This window comes from Pelodiscus sinensis, chromosome 3 (assembly GCF_049634645.1).
Source record: "Pelodiscus sinensis isolate JC-2024 chromosome 3, ASM4963464v1, whole genome shotgun sequence".
NCBI lineage: Eukaryota > Metazoa > Chordata > Testudines > Trionychidae > Pelodiscus > Pelodiscus sinensis.
Window position 1 is genome coordinate 181,644,497 of NC_134713.1, and position 27,400 is coordinate 181,671,896.

Consider the following 27,400-nt stretch of genomic DNA (forward strand, 5'->3'; position numbering starts at 1 on the left):
GGACGGCCGTCGGCCCGCTGGTTCACCCGGCGCCTGCCGATGACGTCACGGGAGGCGACGGGGAGGACGCTGGGAGGGGCGGGGCCTGGAGTCATGGGACCACGCCGGCCCCGGCGTCAGTAGGGGAGCGGGCCATTCAAAAGGAGACCAGCCGTGGGCACAAAGGGGGAAGCACCTGGGACGGGAGGAAGGACCCTGGCTCACCGGGAGGCCCACGGGAGACGCGTGAACCTCGGCGGCAGACGCCCCACCGGGGGAAGGGACTCCGGGTGAGTCTGTCTCCTCGCTGGGGAACGTGACGGGGATCTGGCCGGGAAGAAGCGACCCAGGGCGGGGCCGTGTACCCCGCCAGTGGAGGGTTTGGGGGAACTTAGCCCCCTCCACTGACTAGGGACTAGCGTCCCCATCTTAGGGCCCTGGGTTGGGGCTCGGAGTGAGGGAGGGCCCGAGCCCCCTTCCCGGCGCCCGCAGGCCAGCACAGGCTCCGGCACCCCCACACGGTCGGCCGGAATCCGCGATCGGGCGGAAGGCCAGGAGGCCGGTCCTCTGTTCAGGACGTGGGGCCACCCGAACTCGGGGGGGTGGCCACAAGGGCAACGGGTTACAGGGGGCTTACCTGAATGGGCTTTCAATTTTTTAAAATCTCACAGATTTATTTGGAGTTTTGAGCCCATGTGGAGGCCGGTTTCCTAAAGGCTGTGCCCAGAACCGCACTCTCATGAGAGCTGACCTAATTCAATGTCTGCATTGCTCTTGGGGAGGTAGTCTCACCTCTGTGCCTTGTCTGGGGGAAACCAGAAAATTTGGCCCAGCAGGACAGGGTCGGGAGAAGCCCCAGAGAGCAAGAAGGTGAGTGTCAGTGGCTTTGTCAGCACACTGGGAAGCAGCCCAAGGGGTCTTCTGTGACCGCCCCGTCACAACTAGAATGTAGCTGAGTAACAAAAGAATGCTGAAAGCTGACAGTTTTAGTTCACTTTATTTACATCTGTGGCAGGATCCTGGCCCCAACCACAGTAATGGTAAAACTGTCACTATCATCAATGAGTCCAAAAAAACCAAAACAGCACAAGTTGTCACCTTCACAGGAGATGCTAATAATAAAAAAGATGCACCAATTAGTAAGACATATTTAAGACATACTTTAAATGAGTAAAATCTCTCAGCTACAATTGTGGGGAGTTTGTTAGTTTGTTAGTAGCCATTGCAGACATTAAACTGCCCACCAGCCTCAGGAAGAGGAGACAATGGATGGAATCATTTCCCAGGGCTCCAGGTTAAAATTCCCTTTTGCTAGGAGTGCTCAGTTTGGTTTTCCGCTGGAGTCTGGTCTTTATTTCCCAGTCCTAGAAACAACTTGAATCGCTTTGATCCACGCTGTACGTTCCACGGGTGTCGCTGCTTGCAAAAAATAGTGGATTTCACTTGCTGTGATGATTTCAAACAGGTTGGTGTCAACATCATGCTTCTTAGCTAAAAGAAGTTGGGGGTGGGGGAGAAAGCAGCAAATTACAGAAGTGAATAGAGCATTTTTAGCCCAGGTTTACTGTGTTTCTGCTTCTAAGACCATATGGGGATTTCCTTCCTTTCTTCCAGTATCACAGCTCCTCCCCTGCCAAACATCACAACTGAATAAAAGCCTCCACCAAGTGGAAATCCTGTACAGGAACCATCAACACTAAAGAACAAGAGTGACACATTTATCAAGTTCTAAGAGCCACATCCAACCCTCCCACAGTCTGTGGGCTGGACTGAATGTCGCCTCCAAAATCAGCTGAGCACAGCTCTCTGCAACGAGAGGAAGCTCAGACCTCCCCCGATCATGATGCCTCCACGTTTCCTTCCCCTGTGGCAACAGAGCCCCCTCTGAAGTCAAGTGGCCCATAGCCAGCCTTGCTGTTGGTCATACTATCCATCCCTGCATGGAGGGGAGACCGTACGAAATGGCTGCTAATATTATTTCTTGCAAAATTACCCACAGTATGTCCCCATGAGCATTTTCCATGCTTTCAGGAGAGAGTATGACATGTAGGTTGTCTGCTCCTTGGCCTAACCTTCTTACTCCAACACCTCCCCTCCAGAGTCATGGGCTGCAGCAGCCGCAAAATTACCTCTGCATGGAAGCCAGATATAATGTTGTTAGTAGTAGTCTAAGCAAATAGTAAAATCAGGATAGCTGTGGAGCCCTAGTTTTGGATCACTTGGTAATTACCTGTTCTGTTCACTCCCTCTGGGTATGTCTACACTACCACCCTAGTTCGAACTAGGGTGGTAATGTAGGCAACCAGAGTTGCAAATGAAGCCCGGGATTTGAATTTCCCGGGCTTCATTTGCATGTTGCCAGGCGCCGCCATTTTTAAATGTCCGCTAGTTCGGACTCCGTGCCCGCGGCTACACGCGGCACGAACTAGGTAGTTCGGATTAGGCTTCCTATTCCGAACTACCTGTACTCCTCGTAGATAGGAAGCCTAATCCGAACTACTTAGTTCGTGCCGCGTGTAGCCGCGGGCACGGAGTCCGAACTAGCGGACATTTAAAAATGGCGGCGCCTAGCAACATGCAAATGAAGCCTGGGAATTTCAAATCCCGGGCTTCATTTGCAACTCCGGTTGCCTACATTACCACCCTAGTTCGAACTAGGGTGGTAGTGTAGACATACCCTCTGGGACATAAGGCATTGGCCACTGTCGGAAGACAGGATACTGGGCTAGATGGACCTTAGGTCTGACTCAGTATGGCCGTTCTTATGCTTAACGCTGCTTACCTGATCCATTGATGATAAATTGCAAATGGCTTATTTTTGAGGCAGGCTTGTTGTATGACTGCATCGAGGTGTGTACTGCAAACACTACACTGCTATTTGTGCGTGTTTCCTTACCATCTGGTGTGTCTTCAACAGCTGTCACCACGCAACCCCTCAAGTGAATCGCTCCAAGTGGATCTTCTCCCTGGCAGGAATTCCAAACAAAACAGTCATTGGCCTGGTTTCAAATCCAGCCCATCTGCTTCAAAAGATGTCCAGCTATATCTGACTAGAGCTCTTCACTGGAAGCAGAAATGTCTGATGAAAAACATGGGCACCATGGGGCAGGGCAAATTACATGTGGATGGGTGAGCCCCTTTGGAATACAGGCTGTGCTAAATATTTTGTAGGAACCTTTGTGAGCTCAATGTGCAAAAAGAATGTAGAAAATAAATTTGTACAGTGCCGGATCTGGATTGGCTGGTCCCACACTTCAGGGAAGAGAAGCAACATCTCTGCACATTCACCCAGCAGATACAATTCCACGAAGGATGGCAAATCTTAGCATTGTTTGATAAAGGGGGCTAAGCCAGATTCTTGTTTACACACCACTCCAGGACTGTAGCTGTGAGCAGCCAGGAGAGAAATTCTCCTTGTAGAGAGAAAAATTCTGCTGTCACAAACCTAAAAGAAGCAGCTATTCTCCCCCCCCTCCCCAACACATGCCCATTCCAGCAAAGGGTTTGTGCTAGGGGTTGGAAGGGCAAATTGGGAGTGGGCTGAGGCTGTAGCAGAGCAAAACTCCTCGATGCTGACTTTCCACTGGCTAGGGCTTGACCAGCTTAGGATCAAATAGACGTAACTGGCATGTTACTGGACTGTTAGGGTACATCTACACAGCAGCATTATTTAAGAATATTATTAAAGACTGTTTTCCTGCCCTTCCAGAAGAACTATTGAGACTAAATAGGCCATTTCAGGAACAAAGCTTTGCTGATTGCCCCAACCACCCATGAAGAACTTACATGCAGGAGCATTTGTCCTATCAGTTTGAACTTTTGGAGACAGGCATATAAAGATGTTCACAAAAAGGAATGATCAGTAACTTGCTGCTTGGACTTTCACAAGGGCTGGAGCTAAGGTCTTGTCTACACTATAAGCTGCATCTAGATTGGCATGATTTTCCGGAAATGCTTTTAACGGAAAAGTTTTCCGTTAAAAGCATTCTCGGAACAGAGCGTCTAGATTGGCATGGGTGCTTTTCTGCAAAAGCACTTTTTCGTGATCGGGGCTTTTTTGCGGAAAACAAATCTGAGCTGTCTACACTGGCCCTTTTGCGCAAACACTTTGCGCAAAAGGGACTTTTGCCTGAATGGGAGCAGAATAGTATTTCCACAAGAAGCTCTGATTTCTTACAGTAGGAATTCAGTGCTTTTGTGGAAATTCAAGCGGCCAGTGTAGACAGCTGGCAAGTTTTTCCGGAAAAGTGGCTGATTTTCCGGAAAAACTGGCCAGTCTAGACACAGCCTATGTGGTAGACCAAATGCTATAGTGATCTATCCACTGGCCATTGATATATTTCATTTGCTAGATGCGATCAATCAGTCTCCAAGTGTGCTCCCGTTGATGCTGGTACACCACCAAGATGAGAAAAGTAGCCAATGTCAACAGGAGAACAACTCCTGTTGACCGTACTGGACACAAGATGCCACAGAATGTTTTGACTTCAGCTATGCTATTTACATAGCTGAAGTCGATTGACATGCTGGTAAGTGTAGAAAAGGCCTAAGAAACAAAAGCAGACATCCCCAGGATTAACTTGAGTTACCCCTAAATGATATTCAAATTATGACATCTCTATCATCTTTTTGAATCTAAGATTATAACTCATTTGTACTTAATGTTTTCTGCTTCAACTTGTAAAGAATACATTTCTTTCTCATAGGTAATAAACCCTTTACTACAGAACAAGGGTAGGCAAATACCAGCCCACAGGCCACATGCAGTTCACCAGGTTTAGCCCCTGGCGGCCCAACACTACTATATTTACCTGCACCTCCACAAGTACAGGCAACTGCAGCTCCTGGTGGCTGCGGACCACCGTTCTCAGCCAATGGGAGCTGTGGGAAGTGCCTGGTCTCTTGGCACTGGGAGCAACCTTAATATTTTGTGATCTTTGTTGTAATGTCCAGTTATCACTAAGTCCAGTTTGCCGGGGAGCAAGAGAGACAGGAGTAGCCAAGGGGACTGTCTGTCACTCTATGGTGAGACTGTTACTGTGATCCAGAAATACACATTTCTGGGTAGGTGAGATCTAATCGTAGAACACCCTGCCTGGTTGCGATGGCTGTCCTACTTTTTGACAGTTTGCTCTGAGACTGGCACTGACGGCCATGAACCACTCCAGACAGCATGACAGTCTTCTTAATGTAATTAATGGGTCAAAGGACTGAGCAGAGGCATGACTGGTGCTCATGACCTCTCCTTTCCCATGCCCATGAACTTTCCCTCAGCTATGCCCATCCAGCACATTTAGAGACTGACATTCTTTGCTTATCTAGAGAACAGCTACAGTTAATCAAAAGCAGCACAAGCATCCCCCCATACACACGCATTGCCCCAACAAACACTCCAAAGGAACGGTCAGTTCACCAGGTCAGCTGGCGGTGATGTCTTCAGAGCTGCCAAAAGGTTGAGGGTGGAAAGATTTAAAAGGGATTCCAGTCCTTTTAAATCCCTATGTGGTGTGGTCCGGGCAGTACTGAGGGCTGGCTGTGGGAGGCACGATATGGTCTGGGTGGCTCTGAGGGTTGGCTGTTCCTAGCCCTAGCCCTTAAACCTAAGTCCCCACCTCTTCTGGATGGACCGGAAGCCAAGCCCCCCCCCCTTCCCCCTCCCACACACATATTCCAGGGCCTAGCAAATTTATTGTCGTCTCTGCATGTCTTTAGAAGTTCTTGAATGATGCTGGTAAAAATAATATGGACAATAATACGCTCTCTCTCACCCCAGCAGGATCATAGTAGTGAAGATATGCAGGGTCCTCTCTTAGAACAAACTTCCTCACTTTCCAGTTTTTCCTCCGATGCCCCTAAGTAAATTTGCAAAAGGTCATTTAATATTCTACTTCGTTGAAAAGAAATCACACACACAAGAATAGGAAAATATAGCTGAAAAACTAATGCTTTGGCCTTGATATATAGGTGCCTTTAATGAAGGAATTTACAATAGATAATGTTTTCAAAAGTTAACCAAACTTAACTTAACTTAAGCTCATAAATCCCTTTATTTCTAGATTTCATTTAGGCGCTTTTTAAAATCTTTCCCAGTATCTAATTTGGTAGCTAGTTTTCTGGCCTGAACAATAAGTCACACAGTCAGATACTATAGTCCACTTAAAACAAATCAGCATTTTTACCAGACATAACTTTAATTTTGAAAAATAGACATTGAAGGCAGAAAAGCAGCAACACCCAAACTGTGGCCTCTCAATGGATGATAAAAACCAGAATAATATTGGTCAAAAGAAGCTGTCAGGCATCATAATATTTCAAAAATATTTCAGTTTTTCAAGTAACTGTTGCTGTTCACTAGGAAGTTCTTTACTCACTAGATATGAGCCACCAGCTGTGGGTACAGGAAAGTGACTAATATGGTGAAGAGCAGAAATATGGTGAAGAGTCACATCCTATGAAGTACTTGATACAGTTTAATAAGAAGAGTACAAATGACATGGCCAATAAGTAGGACTGTTCGTCACAGATGATTTATGGCACCATTCACAGGCACTCATCACACCTTCAAGTAGTGTTTCTATGTGATCTATGCATCCATCATCATGACTCCTATCATCATGTGATCTAAACACCAAAGAGAATTAGGGAGCAGAAAAGGTGACAATAAAAGGGGCATTTCTGTCACAGTCGCTCCAGAGAGGGGACAAGGGACTGTTCCTAGACAAAGAAGAGTTATTATACCACCTACCAATTTTATCCAACTACTTATCTTTTTGTTTTCTACAGAGTCCGCCACTCTGGTATGTAAAACTTGATACTGCAGTGAGCCCTGTCTGGGCGGAATAGTGCACCTGCACAAAGCCTCAGTGGAGTTCTGGGTGGGGGTGCTGTGGTCTGCCCCCATAGGGTTCATTGCAACTTTGGGGCCTCAGTGTCCCAACAGATATTTCTGCGAATGACTTTGCAGCCATTAAACCTGCATCCCTAGAAGGAGTGGATGATGTAACAGATCTATGCAACTCTAACAATCCAGGACTTCTGCTAATCCGAAGCCACTCCTAGGAGCACTGGTTACTTGCTCTAACCACAGCCCCACCAAACCCTTCTCCTTGGTGACCCTTCTCTCAGACCAAATCACATTATCTCGTGGAGTGATGCTTCCTTCGAGATGGGTATGGGTTTTTGTATATGTATGGAGCATGTCACATTGCTCCAGCATAGGGCATCATATTTTAAATTTTGGCCAAACTAAGATTTTGGGTTTCAGACAATTAGCAGGAGATGACCAATACCTCATATCTTACTCTCACCCTGGTGTTTTTGTCACATTGTGCTACTGGACAGTGTCAATGTCACAGAAGAACCTTGATCTTGCCCGATTGTTCTGCTAATATTCTCATTGTTACAATAATAAAAGCTATTGTGATGAGGTGGTACATTGTACAGAAAGGAAAGCATCCTGAGGAGTTACTGTTTCCTTTTCACAGAGCAGCCTTGAGTTGTGGCTTGTCTGGGACACACAGGAAGACTCTAGCAGAGCTGGGCTATAACCCCAATCCCTGGTTTGTGGGGCAGTGTGGTCTAGCTGGTGGGGTACTATGCAAGCTGACCAGAGACCTGGGTTCTAGTCCCATGTCTTCCATGAAGCTGCTGTGTCTCCCCTTTGTGCAGTTCATTTCTCTTGTCCCTCTAGATTATAAACTTTTGGGGGAGGGTTTGTCTCTCACTGTGTATATTTATAGCATCTTGCATGGTAGGTCCCCAATTTTGATTGGGCCTATAGGCACTACTGTCCCATAAATAACAATAAGTCTTATGAACACTGATAAAAGTACTGATAAAAGCAGAAGGCACTTTGTACAAAACGAGGAGGTTCCAGAACATTCTGAGAAAGATCCCAGCTGCTAAGCACTCATGAAATAGCCAGCACCGTGGCCAATACACTGAGGATAGAACCTGAGTCCTCCCCAGCTTAAAGCACAAACAGCTACAACCTGAGCTGAAGCACTGTTGCCAGAGGACAGCCTAACTCCTATTCTCTGTGGATTGACACAGAGAGGAGCCTGTAAGGCACACTCGCAATGTGTTACACTCGGATGACCCAGCTGAGCTCCAAGGTCTTGAGAAACTTCTGGGTATATTTTATTTGTGTGGTTTGTTGTCTTCACTCCTGTTGTAAAACAGTGGAATGAGCGAAACACTGACCTGCTTCAGTAAACAGCCCTGCTTGACCACTGTGCCTCTGAACTCTTCCTTCAAGACCACGTCATCATCACTAGAATTCCCTTCATAGAAGAACCCACTGTCTGCCTGTAGGGACACAAAGAAGAGGACATCCTTCGGAAACCATGCGGCTGCAGAGATTCATTCTCCTACCTGAAAGGAGGTCAGCTTGTGCTTGGCTTATTATTTGATGGCCAGGAGGCCAAACCACCTTCCTCTGGAAAATCTGCCAGAAAAGCCAAGAAGCTCTGAATTTCAGCCAGCAGAATGTCCATAGAGTCTTCTGTTGAATGTTGGGGCCAAATGGGCATAGGACCAGGTTCTCTGTGGGATTCCCCCATGGATCTCAGGACATGTGGAAAAAGCTGCCGTATTGGTCTGCATTTCAGTGCCCATACAGTACTCCCTGTTGGTCCCTTTCTCTCTCCAGTAATAAGGCTCCCATTATCCTATAGGGTCCTAACCAGTGACTGCTCCAGTGACCTTCAGTGGGCAGAGTGGAACCCATGTAAGGTGGGGGTGAAACAAAATATTAAAGAAAGACACTTTCTTGCCTACTAAAAGTGGAGTGGAACCTGCTCCTTGTGTTGACTGAGTCATATCTGGTGACTTTACCGGCTTCCACTCCCAACCTGGGCTCGGGTGCCAGGGGCCAGCAATCCCATGTCCCTATCCCCCCAACACATTTCTGGCTCGATCAGCCCCAGTCCCTGGCAACTGAGCCAGGGTAGGGAGCAAAAGCCCCCTCCCCAGCAGGCTCTCTCAGGCAGCTGCTGGGCGGCAGAACAGTGATTGGGTGGCTCCTTTCTGTTCCGCGCCCAGGCTCCCTCCCTCCAGAATGGGCAGAGGCAGTAGGAGGACAGAGTGCCCCCCAGCAGATAATGGGGTGTGGTGGCTCTGGGCTGGGTGGAGCAAGGAAGACACCTGACCTCCCCTTTAGATCATTCCCCCCAATATAGGGAGGACCAGTTATCTGTGGGGCATCGTCGGGGGTGGGGCAGAACTGGGAGGGAAAAAACAGCAGGGGGGAGAACAGCGTGGGGGGGGAGGCAGGAGGAGCAGGCTGGGGTCTTAGGGGATGGGGTGGAGTGACTGAGGACAGCAATAAGCCTAGCTTCAAACTTTGGAAGATGGAAGAACATGCTGTGAGACTTACAAAGTAGTAATAGGCATCAGCTAGATCAAGGAAGGGGGTGTCGGACAATCCTTCGGCAGCATTCTTGGAAGTGTCCCCAGCTGGCTGCAGGTAGCCTTCATTTAGCAGGGAAGAGGCTACCATGAGACCCTCCTTGCGATTTCGGATTGCGTTGCTCGACACTAGCCAGTCAATCACACTGCTGCCTAGTCACAAGCGAATAAAACGAGGTGTATTAACAGCCATAACCCCAGAAAATAACCATTGCAAAACCTGTGTTTGGGAATCGGATATTTTAAATGGCAAAGGTGACAGGCCAATCTGAATATGTGGCAGCGTACTCTTACTGACCAGATTGGTGGTGCTGACCTGCTAATTCATGATGGCAAGGGTAAGATCATTAACTGCACCCCAGACAAGAAGACAGTGGGAATAGTCAAGAGAGACAGGGTGGAGTGGAGAATTCTTAAGTTATGAATTGTAGGGGTGGCCAACCCCAGGGAAAGAGATTCTTGGAGTTACTCCATTAATAAAGCAGTACCTCAGGAAGGGGGTGAGTTTGGACCCTTTCCAGCACTCCATGGACTTTGTCTTGGGGAAGGACGGGAATGTTGCCTACACACAAGGTAGTTTTGCTAATTGGAGCCAATACCGCACAGTACCCCTTTAAGAATATTGCAGTTGGCATTAAGGGTTTTGTGGCACTGTGGATGAAAAGAGCTCCTTCTCTGATCACATTTTAGAACAAGGCACAATCTGTCTCTTACATAACCACTCCCTGCCTGGCCTACAGCAGATGCTTCTGAACATGCTACAGAAACGTTCACAGCAACCAGCTTTCTATTGATGGACAAAGCTTCCACCAGTTTTTCCCATGTGGCATTTTATAGGGCTCTGCCTAGGCCCTGCAAAGCTGAGATTTTCTGCTGTGCACCTGCAATGTCATGACATGAGCCCTGCTGTTGCTTTCATTGCCCAGAGCAGTTTCAATGGCAAATGGGGAATAAGAGCTTGCTACCTGTAAAGCAGTGATTGAACACTTTCTTGTCTTTTTCCAGCTTCAGTTCTTTTATTCCTTTGTCAGCATCCTTCATTGAGAGATACAAGGCACTAGGTGCAAAAAGGAACCATGGAAATTGTTAGGAAGTGGGCAGCTGTAACCATTCTGCACAATAATGTCCTCATTACTCTTTTGGCACCGCTGCATCTCCAGCACAACAGCCCAAGGAAGGCAAATAACTGGATGGAGCCTAGTATTTTTGGAGGCCTTCCAGGCTTACAATCAGATTCTTTTGCTGTCCTCAGCAGCAGGCCTGGACAGGAAAGTCCACAAGCCTAATATTCCCTGGGGCCACAGAACGGGATGGGGAATCAGTAGTGTGAGCAAAGACACAAAACACTCCAACCACCCAGGCAGGGGTTGCCAATGGCAGGGCAAAAGGAGAAGTTGCCCCAGGGCCTGGTAATTTAAAAGGGCCCCAAGTACTGGTCCACTGCTACCACTACCGGGGCAACAGCAGCAGCTGGAAGCTGAGCACTTTAAATCATGGCTGGAGCCTAGGCAGCGTGGTCCAGGTGGCACTGAGGGCTGGCTGTCCCAAGCCCCGCCCTTTCCACCTGAGGCCCCGCCCCTTCCAAAGCCCAGCCCTTCACAATAGCAGAACTTCACAGAATGGCTTCCTCCCTGGAGGTCCCTCTTTGTATTAAGTTCCTCCTGCAACCTCTCCCTGTCCTCTCTGGGAACTGGAGGACCAAGTTTTCTAAGAGTTTGACTTCTTGACAGTAACTTCACACTTCAGGAGGCCTCATCGTAACTTCAGCAATTCATGGTCTGTTTTCCCTCCTCCAGAGCACCTTTTGCAAACCCCAGATAGCGCCATTGCTTAGGGCCCATGAGTTGTTGAGCCAGCCCTCTAGCAGTTTCTCTGGACCAAGTCCTGAGATTCTTGTTCTGTTGTTATTCAGTCATTTGTCAAACTAATCTCCCCCTGAAGCCACCTGAAGTTAGCCTAAATTCAGGATTAGGCCGTGTGCAACTTTGTCTCCCACCAGAGTATCCTCAGTACAGCAGACAGCAACTTGTATTTATTTGTCTAGAAGAGCATATTCGGAGACAAAACAAGCTTCCCTTAGTTTTCTAAACATTCACCTTCGCCTATCTTTTACTTTTCACTAGATTCAGGTTCTTTGAGAGGCCACTCAGTCTGGAAAGTATTGCTAAGAAAGCAGCCTGGAGAATGTCCCGCATGGAACAAAAATGTTTGAACATCTTTGCAAAATGGAAAGCTGGTCCAGCACCCTCGGGACCTGCCAGGTCCCGGATGAGGGATTTTGCTGAAGCGGGATGCTCATTTCTGCCCACTCTTCCCCCCGGTGTCCCTTCCAACCCTGGCCCGACCACTGCCCTCCCCACTGGCTCCCCACTCTTGCTGGCTCTGCTGCCCTATTAGCCCCCACTGTCCCTGCTCCTCGGGCTCCCACTGCTGCATCAGGCAGCCCCATCACGTGCACATGCACCAGGCTTCTGCTGCAGCACCCAGCAGCTCCGCTGTCTTTGTGTACCAGGCTCTCAGTGTGGTCTGCGCTAGGTTCCCACTGCAGAGCCTGGCTCCTGCTGCCACTCCTGCCAGCCCCGCAGCCTCTATGCCAGGCTCCTGCTGCCGCATGTGGGGCTCCCACTGCCCTGCTGGGAAGCCCCAGCGCTCTGCCAGCTTGCAGGGCTCCCAGGCGCTAGCCCTCCACTGGGACTCTCTGGTCCTGGAACATCCATGGTCCTCCAGTCCCTATCCTGCAGTCCCTATGTCTGAGCTACATTCAATGGAATGTGAGTTTTGCCTCAGTTACAGTGGAACTGGCCAGAGGAATATCTAATCACCATCTCCTCTCTAGTCCCAGTGCTTTATTCCTGCTACTCCAGCTGTCTTTGAACCTCTGCTGCTTCTGGCTTTCTGTTTTGCTGGAAGAGGCTCCACCTTCCCCCCCAATACAGAGCACCTCCTTCTTCCTTGTCCCCTGCCACAGCAAATTCCTATGCAGATATAACTTATCACAAGCCAAGTGCCATCCTCACAGTTCGGTGCCATGTAGGCTACTGCAGTACATTGTGGTGCACTCCTTGGCAGAGTTTGAAAAGGCCCATTATGCAACGTCCACGTATAAATGAACTCTGCAGGCAGAGGGCACCTCACTGCAGCTCAGATCAGTGGCAGTCTGGCTAAGCCAGTGGATTCATTTAAGCCGAGGTTTGTTAGAGTGACTAGTAGTGAAACACTTGGAAAGATGCCTGATTTTCAGCTGGCACTTGCTGAAAACTGGGTACCTTCAAAGTGTCTCTAAGCTGGACTTCCAAAAAACAAGGCACATATAAACCACTGGTTGCTTTTAAAAATATGAGCCAAAAGGTAATGAATAGTAAATAAGTCTGAGTTCACCCTTTAATAATTATTATTTTTATGGTCATTATCCCATCTTCCCCAGCCCGCTGCACCTCCCGCCTGCTACATCTTGTCTTTTAGGGAGCATTGACATCAATGGGCGTTTTGCTACTGACTTCAAAAGGGCCCAAATTTCACCCTTTCATCTGTAAGTTCTTTAGGGCAGGAACTGTGTGCTGTGTGTTACAGAGCCTTGCTCAGTGGGCTTCTGACCTGATTCTTGGTGACGGGTGCTAGACAATATAAATAATATTAATAAGTGATTTCCAAAGTTATGAGCGATTTTAATAATGGAAAAAAGCTTACTGCTATGAAGGACCATTACATTCAATCTCCTAGACTCCTTTTCTAGAGTAGCTGAGCTGGTGCCTAGAGCTGTAAAGTAGGCAACACTGTGGGTCTGTTAATTCTATTGTCACTTGAGTGTTCAGTCAAGTATAATTTATTTAATCTGAAATCAGCTTTGGCTCTCACATAGCAGCATTCAAAAGAGAGTTGTTTGCTGGTCTCTGGAAAGGTTTTACCGTTGCTTTGGGATGCCACATGTGCACGTGACTTATGTTTCGATGGCTATTGTACTTGTGTTTTAGTCTCATGATTTAGAAAGGACCCTCGAGTGAGCCTTATGACGTAGGAAGGCCTAGTCCATTACTGCTGCTGGTCAAGGGACAGAAGACCAGCCTTGCCTACCCGGTAGCAAATTCCTTTCTCGTGCAAAAGAACAGGTTGATGTTATGTTACCAGTAGGGCCTCAACCAAGGTACAGCCATGAAAAACGTATTACAGACTGCTGAAATCTAGTTTGCCCCCATGAAACCTGTTTTTTAGTGTGTTTTTACCCTATTGACACTGATTTCCTGGGGAAGACCAGTGTCTATCAAATTGGGGGGTCTTAACTCAAAAGGGAGCTGCGGGGGGGGAGGGTCACAAGGTTATTTTAAGGTGATATATTGTCACCCTTACTCCTGTGCTACCTTCAGAGCTGGGCTGCTGGAGAGCAGCAGCTGTTTGCTAGGCACCAACTCTGAAGATAGCACCCTGCCAGCAGCAGCGCCGAATAAAAGAGGCAATGCCATACCAGGCCATCCTTGCTTTTGTGTTGTAACTGGCAGTGGTTCTGCCTTCATATCTAGGCTCCCAGCCAGCAGCTGCCATCTCCAGATGCCTACCTCTGAGGGCAACGCTGCCACCACCAGCAGCACAGAACTAAGACTAGTAGTATCACAACCTCCCCTACAAGAACCTTGCAATCCCCCTCCCTCCAACGCCTGTTTGAATCAGGAACACTATATTTACACATCATGAAATTTCAGATTTAAGTAACTGAGATAATGAAATTTATTATTTTTAAAATGTTATGACCATGAAATTAACCAAAATGGATCATAAACTTGGTAGGGCCTTAGTCATCTGGCTCTACTCTCTAGTGGTCACCAGCCAGTAGATCGGAATCTATGGGTAGATCGTGGAACCTTTGACAGGCGATCCTGAGAGGTTTGGCTGGGAGGCTATCCAGTGCTGGCACTTCATCTGCACTTCTCCTTTGGAAGTGCCCCTCACCGCTGGGAGCCTCTTGCTTGCTGTGCAGAGCATGGGAAGAAGAGGAATTGGGGCCCCTCCCTCCACCCTGTACCCCATCTCCACAGAGCAAAGGGAGGCAGGGATGGAGAGAGTTTGCTGGCTGCTTTTGGGAGTGGTGCAGGGACAGGGCTGTGATGAGCCTGTTTTAGCTCCCCGCACCACCACTCAAAAGCCACCTGTGGTAAGCGGTGCCCAGCTGAAGCCCTCATTCCAAACACATGCCCTAGTCCTGAACCCACCTGCATCCCAACTCCCAGCTCCCAGACTGATAAAAGTGAATGAGGATAGGGAAGGCAGGATGGAGTGAGCAGGGGCGGGGCCTTGGAGAAGGGGCAGGAAGGAGGCAGGGTAAGAATGTTTGGGTTTGAGGCAGATCCTAGATTGCTCTTACATTCAAAAAGTGATCTTATGCTCAAAAAGGTTGGAGACCACTGATCTACTCCCTGCTGAGGGAAGGAAGTGGGGGAAGAGAGATATTATACCAGACCTTAGATTGATTGTTTCAGGCAGCCTGATGGACTTTCTGGTGGATTTTCTGGCAAACTTTTGGCCTCCCTCGATGCACTGAATAGCCTTCTTGATATCCCGCACCCAGGCATCTCTCTCCTCAAGGTAGGCGGCTTGGAAAAAATGGTCCTGTTGTTTGGCTGTGGTGAATTTGAAGACAAACTATAACGAGAAATAACAAGAAAAGGATTTTTAAACATGGCTTTATGTAACCAGTGGGCTACGATAAGACTAGCATCAACATGCTGTACATCTTGCCTTAGCAGGAACTAAGTATAGGATCCAGAATGCATGATTAAAGCAAAGAAGATCTGAAGAGATAGCTACACAGACTGTGCAAGTAATCCTGCTCCTCGTAGTGGTATAGACAGTGCATTCCTGACATTCTTACCAGAGCTAGGCTAGGTAGCTCTAAAATAACTAGTCAGGGGCTAATGCTAGTTCTGTTTGGCAAGTTCAGTGGTGCCCAAGGGATTTAAGCACCAAACTCCTATTGAGTTACAATGGTTGTTGGGAATGCCTTCCAACTCCACTGAAAATCCCAGCCTTAGCATTTAGACAGGTAGTCAGCCTTAAGGGGAAAAGCCTTCCTGGTACAGTAAAACTCCAATAGTCCAGCATCCAATAGTCCAGCATCCAATAGTCCGGCACTCCTGATAGTCCGGCATCAAAATGGCAAGAGCCTAGTGAGTGAGCTTCAGCAAAATATGAGTCACAAAGTAACAGCGGCAACAACTGAACTGAGCAAAAAGGGTAAAAAAGGCTTAAAAAAACTAAAATGTTACAGTATACTGTATACAGTATGTACAATAAAAAGGGTTAAGAACACTTTACATACAGTATATAAAGTATACAGTATATATATATAACCAGTTTATAGTACCTCCTGATAGTCCGGCATATCTGATAATCCGGCACCACCTAGGTCCCATAGGCTCCGGATTATCGGAAGTCTACTGTACACAGAAATCCTTCCCCACTACCATGTGCACCTATGAAGTAGCTGGAGAAGATTCCAGACGAACACTCCAAGTAAGAGATGGAGAGGTTGTCTAGCATGCCCACCAACACACCATAGTTCCAAGAGACACAGGGCCTTATCTCACGCATACAGACCTCATTGGGAAAACTCCCATTTGCATCAGTGTGCTATGGATCAGGCCCACATCTTGCCGACATAAGGAATTAGTAGACCTTATACTGTGTGCTATTGTGTAGAAATATTGTGTGCTATTGGCAGGGACTATTAGAAGTAGAACTAGGGTGCCTATTGAAAGGAGCAGAAAGACTCCCCTGAGCCTGTGCAGGCAGGATTGCTGAGGGACTTTCTCCACAGCCAGCCTCATTTCACACATTCTGCCCTGAATAGCTCAGTAACCACAAGAGCAGCTTTTGCACTAGGGTTTTCTCAACCTTTAGAAATGTGTAGGGCTAATTTTTTTAATGCACATCTGAATGCCCCCTCTGAGCCACCTGCCCCACACAGACCCCTCTCAATCCACACCTGAATCCTGCCTCCCCTCCCCACTAAGCTCCTCTATACTTGGATCCTGCCATGCTGAGCCTACCAGCCTACACCTGCTGCACCTTGCAGGGAGGGGCAGGGGACTGGAGTGTTTCTGGTGCAGACCCAGTCCTTGTGCTATGTTAGGGTTGGGCACAACCTCACCACTGAGTCCATGTCTCAGGGGAGAGAGGGAGCTGCACAGTGATCACTCACCTCTGTGCAGTCAATGGCTTGTGCTCCCCACTGCCGTGCAGAATTTTGCACAATTTTAAAATATTGCATGCCGAATTTTTTACATTTTTGGCACAGGTGTAGATAGTGCCAGAAAGGAATAGCTGTTCAATCAATACCACAACTGAGAGTTCGAAACTGAGGTATTTTCTGCCTCAGAGTGTAAAATATGAAGGATGGTGAGAAAATTATTTCTCAGCTTGTCAGTAGTGGTATGACTATTCATGAGAAAGCAATGGAGAAAAAAATGACATAGATCTGGAAGGAGAAAAACAGCAGAAATACAAGAAACAACCTGCCAACACATCAGAATTGTTAAAAGTGGCCATGAGTGCAGGGAACTGGATTAGGTTCTACTAACCCTACAATTTTGTGATATAAAATCACAAAGCACATGGAAAAACCCCATTCAGGGCAGATTTTTCCTTTCACATATTGGCAAATGCCAACAAAGAAACAATAAACAAACAAACAAAATAAGTGTGTTACTGAGCTAGTGAAGCGAATCAGTGGATTTCATCTAGGCCCTGATTGGGGAAAGCATCAGAGGGGTAGCCAAGTTAGTCTGTAAGTGGATAACCTTAAAAAACAATAAATAGTCTTGCAGCACCTTAAAGACTAACAAAACATGTAGATGGTATCATGAGCTTTCATGGGCACAGCCCTCTTCTTCAGATGTCCATTCAGGCCAGCCTGAATAGAATCCATGGAACTTAAACCCCTGAAAACACTTAACAACAAGCTTATGTGCTGTCCTGTATTGGGCCTTACTGAACTTGACTCAGGGTATGTCTACACTAGAAAGTTAGTTCGAACTAACGGACGTTAGTTCGAACTAACTTTCCTATGCGCTACACTAGCGCTCCGCTAGTTCGAATTTGAATCGAACTAGCGGAGCGCTTAGTTCGAACTAGGAAAACCTCATTTTACGAGGACTAACGCCTAGTTCGAACTAGCTAGTTCGAACTAAGGGCTGTGTAGCCCTTTAGTTCGAACTAGTGGGAGGCTAGCCCTCCCCAGGTTTCCCTGGTGGCCACTCTGGCCAACACCAGGGAAACTCTATGCCCCCCTCCCGGCCCCGGACCCCTTAAAGGGGCACGGGCTGGCTACGGTGCCCGTGCCAGGTGCAAGCCTGCCAGCACCCAGCTAGCAGACCCTGCACCTGGCACGGCACAGAGCCACCCACCCGATGCCCCCCAGCCCTCCCCCTCTTGCCGGGACCAGGCTGGCGGCTCCCGGGAGCTTGCCCTGGACCGCAAGAGGCGGGCACCTTCCTGGGCTAGTGCGGACATCGTGGACCTCGTCCACGATCTCCGCACTAGGCACAGGAAAGTGGCCGTCTAGGGCAGGAGAGCTGCCAGCCTGGCCACCCAGGAGCAGGTGTGCATGAAAATCAAGGGGGTCCACTGAGACCCCCGACCCTGAGCCCTGAGCTTACAATGGCCGTCCTGGGTCAGACCAAAGGTCCATCTAGCCCAGTAGCCTCTCTGCCAACAGCGGCCAACCCTAGGGACCCTGGAGGGGATGGACCGAAGACAATGACCAAGCCATTTGTCTCGTGCCATCCCTCTCCAGCCTTCCACAAACTTTGGGCAGGGACACCACTCCTACCCTCTGGCTAATAGGACTCCATGGACCCAACCTCCATCACTTGATCTCACTTCCCTTTAAACTCTGTTCTAGTTGTAGCCTTCACAGCCTCCTGCAGCAAGGAGTTCCACAGGTTAACTATTTGCTTTGGGAAGAAGAACAACTTTCTCTTACTAGTTTCAAGCCTGCTACCCATTCCTTTCCTTTGGTGTCCTCTAGTCCTTCTTTATGGGAACTCAGGAAGAACTTTTCTGTGTGCACCCTCTCCACCCAACCCCTGCTTTTAGAGACTTCTATCCTGTCCCCGCTCCATCTCCTCTTTTCTAAGCTGAACAGTCCCAGTCTCTGTAGCCTCTCTTCATCTGGGACCTGTTCCCAACCCCTGATCATGTTAGTTGCCCTCCCCTCTCCCAGCCTTTCTCTTCCCCTCTCCCACCTCCTTTTCCCAGTCTCCCCCAGTTTTTTTCAATAAAGACAGAGTCAATGTTGGAAGAAACATTAGCTTTATTTTGTACATCAATAAGAAGGGGGGCTAGGGAAGGGCAAGTGGAAGGAGGTGAGGGAGGAATGGGGTACGAGCCCCCGATGGGGAGGACTGGGCTGGCTCTGCGGGCTTCTGGGGGTGGAAGCTCTCCTGCAGCCCCCCAATTACTCCCTCTCCCCAGATGGCAGCCTGCGGCAAGTGCAGCCGGGCTGATGGCCGAGTGGTGTGATGTGCCCAGTGTGGGCACTCAGGGCACTCCAAGCCAGAACTTCTTTGCAAGCGGGGCACCCCTTAGAACTGTGTGTCCGGGGTGGGGGTCGGGACCCTTTAAGCGCAGCCCTCGGCTAGCCTGAGACAGTATCTCCACGCTCTAAGTCCTCCTTTTATGCCCTGCCGGCACTGCTTCCGGCCATCATTAAGCCCTGTTCAGAGTCCACTCAATGTGGACTTACTAGTTCGAACTAGCAAAACGCTAGTTCGAACTAGTTTTTAGTTCTAGATGCGTTAGTTCGAACTAGCTTAGTTCGAATTAACTAATTCGAACTAAGTTAGTTCGAACTAGCGCTGTAGTGTAGACGTACCCTTAAAGTTAATATAAGCTGGGAATCAGAATAAACACATTCTATTGCCAACAGTAGGTTGAGTGCCCCTGAATCCCCCAAAGTACAAATCCCCCCAAAGCACAAATCCACCTAACATATCAGCTATATGAAGTGTGTGGATGCGAGCAAAGTCATCAGCCGCAGTGCACCACACTGGTTCACGCAGAAAATATGAATGTGGGCAGCCTATTGGAATTAGGCAAAGGATGAAATCCTGGAGGAGACACTCTGGGCTATTCCAATTTTTTGTATGGTTAACAAAGCTACAAAATGTACATTTTCCAAAATGCTGCATTTGAAGAGCTTATAACCAGGTGATTACCTTTGGATTTTATTGGTGCGCCCCTACTTGTACGACTAGTCCTCTGGAGATTCAATGGGACTGCTCAAGTGAGTAAAGGGTTGCAATCCAGCCCTTTTTGGTTTACTTAGCTATTTGAGTAGTGTCAGTTTTCACTGTGGGATGCCCTGGCCTGAGCCGCTCTACAAAGTTACCACAGGATCTGGGTCAAGACCTGATCTACAAGCCAACGAAGAATCCATCTCCAGGCTTCAGATTAGATATGGGCTCTCTCACTAATCTCTCCAATTTTTGTGCATTTCTTGCCAGCAGGGGTGGAGTTTGGGAAATCCAGCCCTCAGCACTGTCCATAGTGTGCCACGCTGCACACCGCCTTGTCCTCACAGCTGCCCTTTTGAATGCTGGGCTCTGGGACAAATGCGCGCTTTCCCCCTCCCATCAGCAGGTCTGGGTCCTGACCAGGACAATGTGTGTGCAATGGTCCAAATCTTCACTGATTTTTCTTCCATTCTCCCTCAGGCAAACCCTCAGTGACTAGACTAGGGCTTTGCCTGAGGAAGGACTGATAAACAAATGCAGTATAAAAAAAAAACTTAGGGGCCATCGGTGCAATGGCAGGAATCATGCTTCCTGGAGATAGCAGATGAAATCCAGGCCACTTGCTTACAGTAGATGAGGGCTTGGTACAAAGCCCATGAACCTCAATGGAAATATTGCCATTGACTTTAGTGGCCTTTGGATCTGGCCCTGAACACACTATTCGGTGCATTATCCAGCAGGGTGAACTGAAGGGCGGGGTAGGGAAGACTGTTACAAATTGTTGTGATCTAACTGCCCCTTCTAGATGCTGTTAGCACAAATTAAAAGGTGTCTGTTTCACAGTGACATAATCCTCTTTCAAACAGAATTATATTAACACAAATGAGGTACCTTTTAGTTCACACCAGTAGCATACTCACAAGACCGATCACAACACTTTGCCATGCTCTGCAATTCACATCCTATAATCTGCAGCACTGTATAGTGCGGGCAAGTCTTTAGTCATAACTGCTAATTCTTTCTGTCATTTCTGTATGTTTTGTAAAGAACACATCTGTTGTTCCTGTGATTAGCCTCTATCTACAGTAGCTTCACATTTCCAAGCGAAACGTCTACAGAGTAGGGGCTTGTCTACTAAATATTTAGAAATGTGCATCTGTCTGTCCATCTGTCTTATGCAGCTTCCTCTTATCAAAACTGAAAGCAAGGTAATAGTTTGGTTGTGCTAGGACAAAGGGATATGCCTGGAATTTGATTGTTTCTCATGAAATGGAAAGGTTACAGTTATATTGCAGAGTGACCACAGGGAGCAGCAAGGAGTCAGAGAAGGGGACAAGGACATTTATAACCCCACTGGGCCAGTAGGAGGCAAGGATGGAGAAAGGGACAGCTATCTACTATATATGGGTATGTCTACACTACCCCTCTAGTTCGAACTAGGGGGGGTAATGTAGTCATACGGAGTTGCAAATGAAGCCCGGGATTTGAATTTCCCTGGCTTCATTTGCATAAAGCTGGCTGGCGCCATTTTTAAATGCCGGCTAGGTCGGACCCCATGCCGCGCGGCTACACGCAGCACGGGGTCCGACCTAGCCGGCATGTAAAAATGGTGCCGGCCGGCTTTATGCAAATGAAGCCTGGGAAATTCAAATCCCGGGCTTCATTTGCAACTCCGTATGACTACATTACCCCCCCTAGTTCGAACTAGAGGGGTAGTGTAGACATACCCTATTTCAGAGAGTTTGTCTGTTTATGTGTCTATTTGTCTGTGTGTCTATCTGACCTCAAGCTGGGGGACATGCACCCCTCTCCCAGCCGTGCCCGCTGGAGCTACAGCAGCCATGGACAGGTGCTTCTCACTTGGCCCCAAGCTGCTGCAGTGAGAGAGGCCTGAGATTATCCTCTCTCCCTGGGGAAACCTACATACTGAACCCCTCATCTCCACCCTCACCCCAGAACAATTATTTAAATGAAGAAAACAAAACTTATTTGAAGTTAAGGACCCGAGCAATGCCAGGTAAATCTAGTTCATTTCTATTTGGGTGATGATCACAGATTGACACTGATTTGATCTGACTTTCAAGTAGCACTGTGGTGTGTATTTTACCTGTGGTGTTTAATTGCCTGAACTGCAATTGAGTGCCTCATAAATAAAATGCAATTTCTAGCATGGCATGATAGCATCTGCACTGGGCATGAACCCAGTGTCCCTTGTGTGCTATAACTCAGTCAGGTTGGGCTTTGACTGCATGTTACGCTCTGCTTGCTATCAGATGGCAGTACACGATACTACAGAGTCTGGCACCCTGGAGACCTGACCAGTGCTGAACCAGAGAATTTGCCAGACCACTGGAGTTCAACATTGTCTAGCAGCATTACCAACACTTGTACTGCTTACTGGACTCTTAAAAGACATTTATGAGTAAATTAAAGCTAAATACCAGCACAGAACACTGAGAGCCAGGACTGGTGGCTGTAAACAAACTTTATGGGACTGCAGGAAACTTGGCCACACTCATAAGTGGACACTCAGTTAATTAAAATCATGCTGAACTACGGATGTTGCCTAACCAGTGAGGGTATGTCTACACTAGAAAGTTAGTTCGAACTAACGGACGTTAGTTCGAACTAACTTTCCTATGCGCTACACTAGCGCTCCGCTAGTTCGAATTTGAATCGAACTAGCGGAGCGCTTAGTTCGAACTAGGTAAACCTCATTTTACGAGGACTAACGCCTAGTTCGAACTAGCTAGTTCGAACTAAGGGCTGTGTAGCCCTTTAGTTCGAACTAGTGGGAGGCTAGCCCTCCCCAGGTTTCCCTGGTGGCCACTCTGGCCAACACCAGGGAAACTCTATGCCCCCCTCCCGGCCCCGGACCCCTTAAAGGGGCACGGGCTGGCTACGGTGCCCGTGCCAGGTGCAAGCCTGCCAGCACCCAGCTAGCAGACCCTGCACCTGGCACGGCACAGAGCCACCCACCCGATGCCCCCCAGCCCACCCCCTCTTGCCGGGACCAGGCTGGCGGCTCCCAGGAGCTTGCCCTGGACCGCAAGAGGCGGGCACCTTCCTGGGCTAGTGCGGACATCGTGGACCTCGTCCACGATCTCCGCACTAGGCACAGGAAAGTGGCCGTCTAGGGCAGGAGAGCTGCCAGCCTGGCCACCCAGGACCAGGTGTGCATGAAAATCAAGGGGGTCCACTGAGACCCCCGACACTGAGCCCTGAGCTTACAATGGCCGTCCTGGGTCAGACCAAAGGTCCATCTAGCCCAGTAGCCTGTCTGCCCACAGCGGCCAACCCTAGGGACTCTGGAGGGGATGGACCGAAGACAATGACCAAGCCATTTGTCTCGTGCCATCCCTCTCCAGCCTTCCACAAACTTTGGGCAGGGACACCACTCCTACCCTCTGGCTAATAGGACTCCATGGACCCAACCTCCATGACTTGATCTCACTTCCCTTTAAACTCTGTTCTAGTTGTAGCCTTCACAGCCTCCTGCAGCAAGGAGTTCCACAGGTTAACTATTTGCTTTGTCAAGAACAACAACTTTCTCTTACTAGTTTGAAGCCTGCTACCCATTCCTTTCCTTTGGTGTCCTCTAGTCCTTCTTTATGGGAACTCAGGAAGAACTTTTCTGAATGCACCCTCTCCACCCAACCCCTGCTTTTAGAGACCTCTATCCTGTCCCCCCTCCGTCTCCTCTTTTCTAAGCTGAACAGTCCCAGTCTCTGTAGCCTTTCTTCATCTGGGACCTGTTCCCAACCCCTGATCATGTTAGTTGCCCTCCCCTCTCCCAGCCTTTCTCTTCCCCTCTCCCACCTCCTTTTCCCAGTCTCCCCCAGTTTTTTTCAATAAAGACAGAGTCAATGTTGGAAGAAACGTTATCTTTATTTTGTACATCAATAAGAAGGGGGGCTAAGGAAGGGTAAGTGGAAGGAGGTGAGGGAGGAATGGGGTACGAGCCCCCGATGGGGAGGACTGGGCTGGCTCTGCGGGCTTCTGGGGGTGGAAGCTCTCCTGCAGCCCCCCAATTACTCCCTCTCCCCAGATGGCAGCCTGCGGCAAGTGCAGCCGGGCTGATGGCCGAGTGGTGTGATGTGCCCAGTGTGGGCACTCAGGGCACTCCAAGCCAGAACTTCTTTGCAAGCGGGGCACCCCTTAGAACTGTGTGTCCGGGGTGGGGGTCGGGACCCTTTAAGCGCAGCCCTCGGCTAGCCTGAGACAGCATCTCCATGCTCTAAGTCCTCCTTTTATGCCCTGCCGGCACTGCTTCCGGCCATCCTTAAGCCCTGTTCAGAGTCCACTCAATGTGGACTTACTAGTTCGAACTAGCAAAACGCTAGTTCGAACTAGTTTTTAGTTCTAGATGCGTTAGTTCGAACTAGCTTAGTTCGAATTCACTAATTCGAACTAAGTTAGTTCGAACTAGCGCTGTAGTGTAGACGTACCCTGAGAGACTGACTAGAGAGGTTCAGCCTGTACCTGCATCTGTCTTCACTGCTTTGTGGGTTAGCACAGACATGTGTAAGGCTAAGGGAGACCCTGACAAAAAGCCAGAGTGGAGCCCCAAAGGCAGACAGTCGACAGTAAGGTTTAATAAACTGTCTTCCAGTAACTCCTGCAATTGTGCTGGCTCCAGATGTAGAGTCTTTGCCTTTCCCCTGGAGTTTGCTCACACAGTCGAGAGGGAGAGTGTGGTCCCAGGAAAGCTATGCTTTCCGTATTTTCTCTGCCTAGGCATTTGCAGAGAGTACTCCGTTTATGTCACAAACGGAGAGGGCACTCCATCTCGTTGCTCACCCCAGCAAGAAAACAATATGGTAAGTTGCAGTTCACCAGCTCATCAAAAAGCTGCAATAACCAAACATCTGTAAAGTCAAATGGGGCCACATGACTCACTATTTCAGCACCTCAAGACAGAGGACATGGAGTTGTGCCAACAGACATGTTAGTAGCTAATCCAAAATTCAGATTCACACTGACCATTAAAAAAAAAAACATGCAAGGATCCATTCTTTTCTTTTCTCTCTGATGTTTATTAATTCACTTGGGGTTTAAGTCTCGGCTTGACAAAGCCCTGGCCGGGTTGATTTAGTTGGAATTGGTCCTGCCTAGAGCAGGGTGCTGGACTTGATGACCTTCTGAGGTCTCTTCCAGTTCTATGATTCTATGAGATCTTTTCTAACACTCCTATCCTGTTCTCTCATCATCTGTTCAATCAATTATTACATTTTCAGTCTGTTTGGCTTTCTGCATTATTTGGAAAAAACTGATGCCAATTAAAAATTCAATCTGTCACGAACCCAAACTGCATGAATGGCAAACCTTTGGGGACAAGCGGTTAGCAGAAAAGATGCCTTCTTAAGCAATTATATTGGAAGGTGGAGAGTTCACAATCACTGCTTCTCATAAACACCCAAATCACACCTACCTACAAGGAAAAACCCCTTTCTCTCCCTTCTGTTTCAGGTAGCTGCTGTGTCAGCCATATTTCTTTAGCAATAATTAATATATAACACCCCTGCTCTTTAAAAAGTCCCCCGGGTTATTTTATAGTTACTGGAGCCTTGTGTCACACTCAGTCAGAGAGGAGACACATTCCCAGAATGCCCCCATCACCACAAGGCTAGATCTACATTACAAGGTAGGGGATGAGTTGTCTGCTCATGCGCAGCTAGTTATCACCAGTGTATATAGCAGTGTTGCCATGGTAGCATGGGTAGCGACAGCAGACACACAACTGGCACCAGTTTCAAGTGGGCTTGTATGTGTACAGGAGCAGGGGAATCACACTTCTCACTCACAGCGTAGATGCAGCACCACTTCAGAGCACTGAATCACCAGCATTACTTCATACAGCATCTTGAGTTTTCCTCAGAGGTCTCCCATTCAACTACTGAGTAGGCCCCAGTAAACCCTGCTTACGTGGTTTGTGAGAAGCGACAAAATCATAACCAAACTAACTTTGTCTTGTAACATATTATTGCCCAATGCACTGTCATTCAATATTTGGTCAGCAAGGTCTTAGCATTCAGGGGAGGAAGGAGGCCCAAGTGGGTAGAACACTAGCCAAGGCCTTGATAGATCTGGGTTCAAGTCCTGCAGAGACTTCCTGGGTGACCTTAGCTTAGTCATTTTGACTGTCTCTGTGTCAGCTCCCCATCTGTACAATGGGGATAAGACTCACAGCAGGATTGTGAAGCTACAAGTGCTCTGAGATCTACTGATGAAAGTGCCATGCGTGTATAATTATTATTCAGTGGCTGTAAAAAATACTTACCATCCGTTTGCCAAAATCCTGACATGGGCTATTGATAGAGCTTCCTTTCAGGGGGATCATTCCTTTGGGACTGCTGTCAATCTTCTTCTTATAGAATTCAATTCCATCATCTAGGAGCACTACCCACATCGGCTTCCAGGTATTAAACATACTGCCCTGCATTAGATCAGATAAGCTGGTTACATTACATTTTCTTCATTAAATATTTTACCTTCTAGAAAAAGACACTTTTAAATGTCCTTCCAACCCCCATCTCACTCTCCATTTTAAATCAGTGAATTGTTCTCTTTCTACAGCCCTTATTTCCTCCTCTCTGTAATCCCACTAACATGCTTCTCCACGGTTGCATCAGACAAGCCGTCCTGCATTTTCTTCATATATCAGCAGCACTCAAGCTTTCTTCATATTCTGGTTTTTGCAATGCTTGAGCAACATTCAAAATTTCCACACATGGCTGGTTTACAGGTTAGGCACTGAAAGGAAGGCTTGATGCTACAAGACTGTAAGCACCTCCCGGCTCTTTTAGTTCTGTGTTTTTACAGCACAGATGGGGCCCTGGTCTATGATGAGTTGCTACAATAAGACAGCTAATAATTAATAATTATCATCATAATTAATCATACAATTTGTTGAGGCCTCTCAGTCCCTACTGAAGACAGTGAGAGGTAAGGGGACGCAGCACCTTGCAGGATCAAGCCCTCTGTGGATGGATTTTCAGTGATTCTGAGTGCCCAGAATACCCAGAAATACCGGTGGAATTTGCAGCTGCTAAGCATCTCTGAAAACATCATATGCCTAAACATAGGTTTAGGTGCTAGACTTAAGCACCCAACTTTGAAAAGTGTGGCTTACACAGAAACAGACACAAATTATTCAGCTAGCCAGGTCCCACCCATATTGATTCACCTTCAGCAATATTTTGTCACTTTTATTATACCCAATCACCGGAAGAGGAAATTTCATCTTACCATATTAAAAAAGGAGGAATATTTGGCTCCAGGGTTTTATTTCAGCTTTCAAAGCTCTTCTTCCCATTACTAACACACGAAGATGATTTTGTAACTAGCAGTTCGGATGTTTATTGAGGGCCTGATCCTATGTCCATTGAAATCAATAGCAAAACTCTCATTGACTCCCATGGGGCAGGATCAGTACACTGTGGCCTTAAAAATCAATCCAGGAATTGTATAGGCCACTATCATTGTTGCAGGGTATGTTGTCTGGAAGAGATGGCTAGCCACATTTTCAAAAGCGACCACTGAGTAGAGATGCCGGAGTCTTTGGACTCAATTTGAGGGATCCAGGATCTGATTTTCAGATGAATTGAGTACCTGTACTTCCACCGTCCCGTCCCCCCCCACTCCGGGAGAGCTAAAGGTGAAAACCCAAAAATTAAGTGCATGAACTTGCAGGATTTAGCCCCCTTGAAGAGGAGAATACAACTTCTTATGTGTTGTCTGGCCTGAGGCAGAGTTAGGGTACGTCTAGACTACATGCCTCTGTCGCCAGA

The 27,400-nt window shown here is 48.0% G+C and overlaps 1 protein-coding gene across 3 annotated transcripts in view; it reads right to left on the minus strand.

Moving 5' to 3' along the window:
* Positions 1-960: 960 nt before the first annotated feature.
* Positions 961-27,400, minus strand: part of PLEK (pleckstrin) — a 47,388-nt gene continuing 20,948 nt past the window's right edge. For all 3 annotated transcript variants that reach the window (XM_075925561.1, XM_075925560.1, XM_006114102.4), the window contains exons 2-9: positions 25,891-26,046; positions 14,837-15,018; positions 10,353-10,444; positions 9,356-9,540; positions 8,182-8,286; positions 5,748-5,831; positions 2,876-2,945; positions 961-1,470 (exon numbers count right to left, since the gene is read on the minus strand). In XM_075925561.1, coding sequence (XP_075781676.1) covers positions 1,331-1,470; positions 2,876-2,945; positions 5,748-5,831; positions 8,182-8,286; positions 9,356-9,540; positions 10,353-10,444; positions 14,837-15,018; positions 25,891-26,046 — 1,014 coding nt within the window. In that variant the 3' untranslated portion in view covers positions 961-1,330. The remainder of the gene's footprint in view (positions 1,471-2,875; positions 2,946-5,747; positions 5,832-8,181; positions 8,287-9,355; positions 9,541-10,352; positions 10,445-14,836; positions 15,019-25,890; positions 26,047-27,400) is intronic.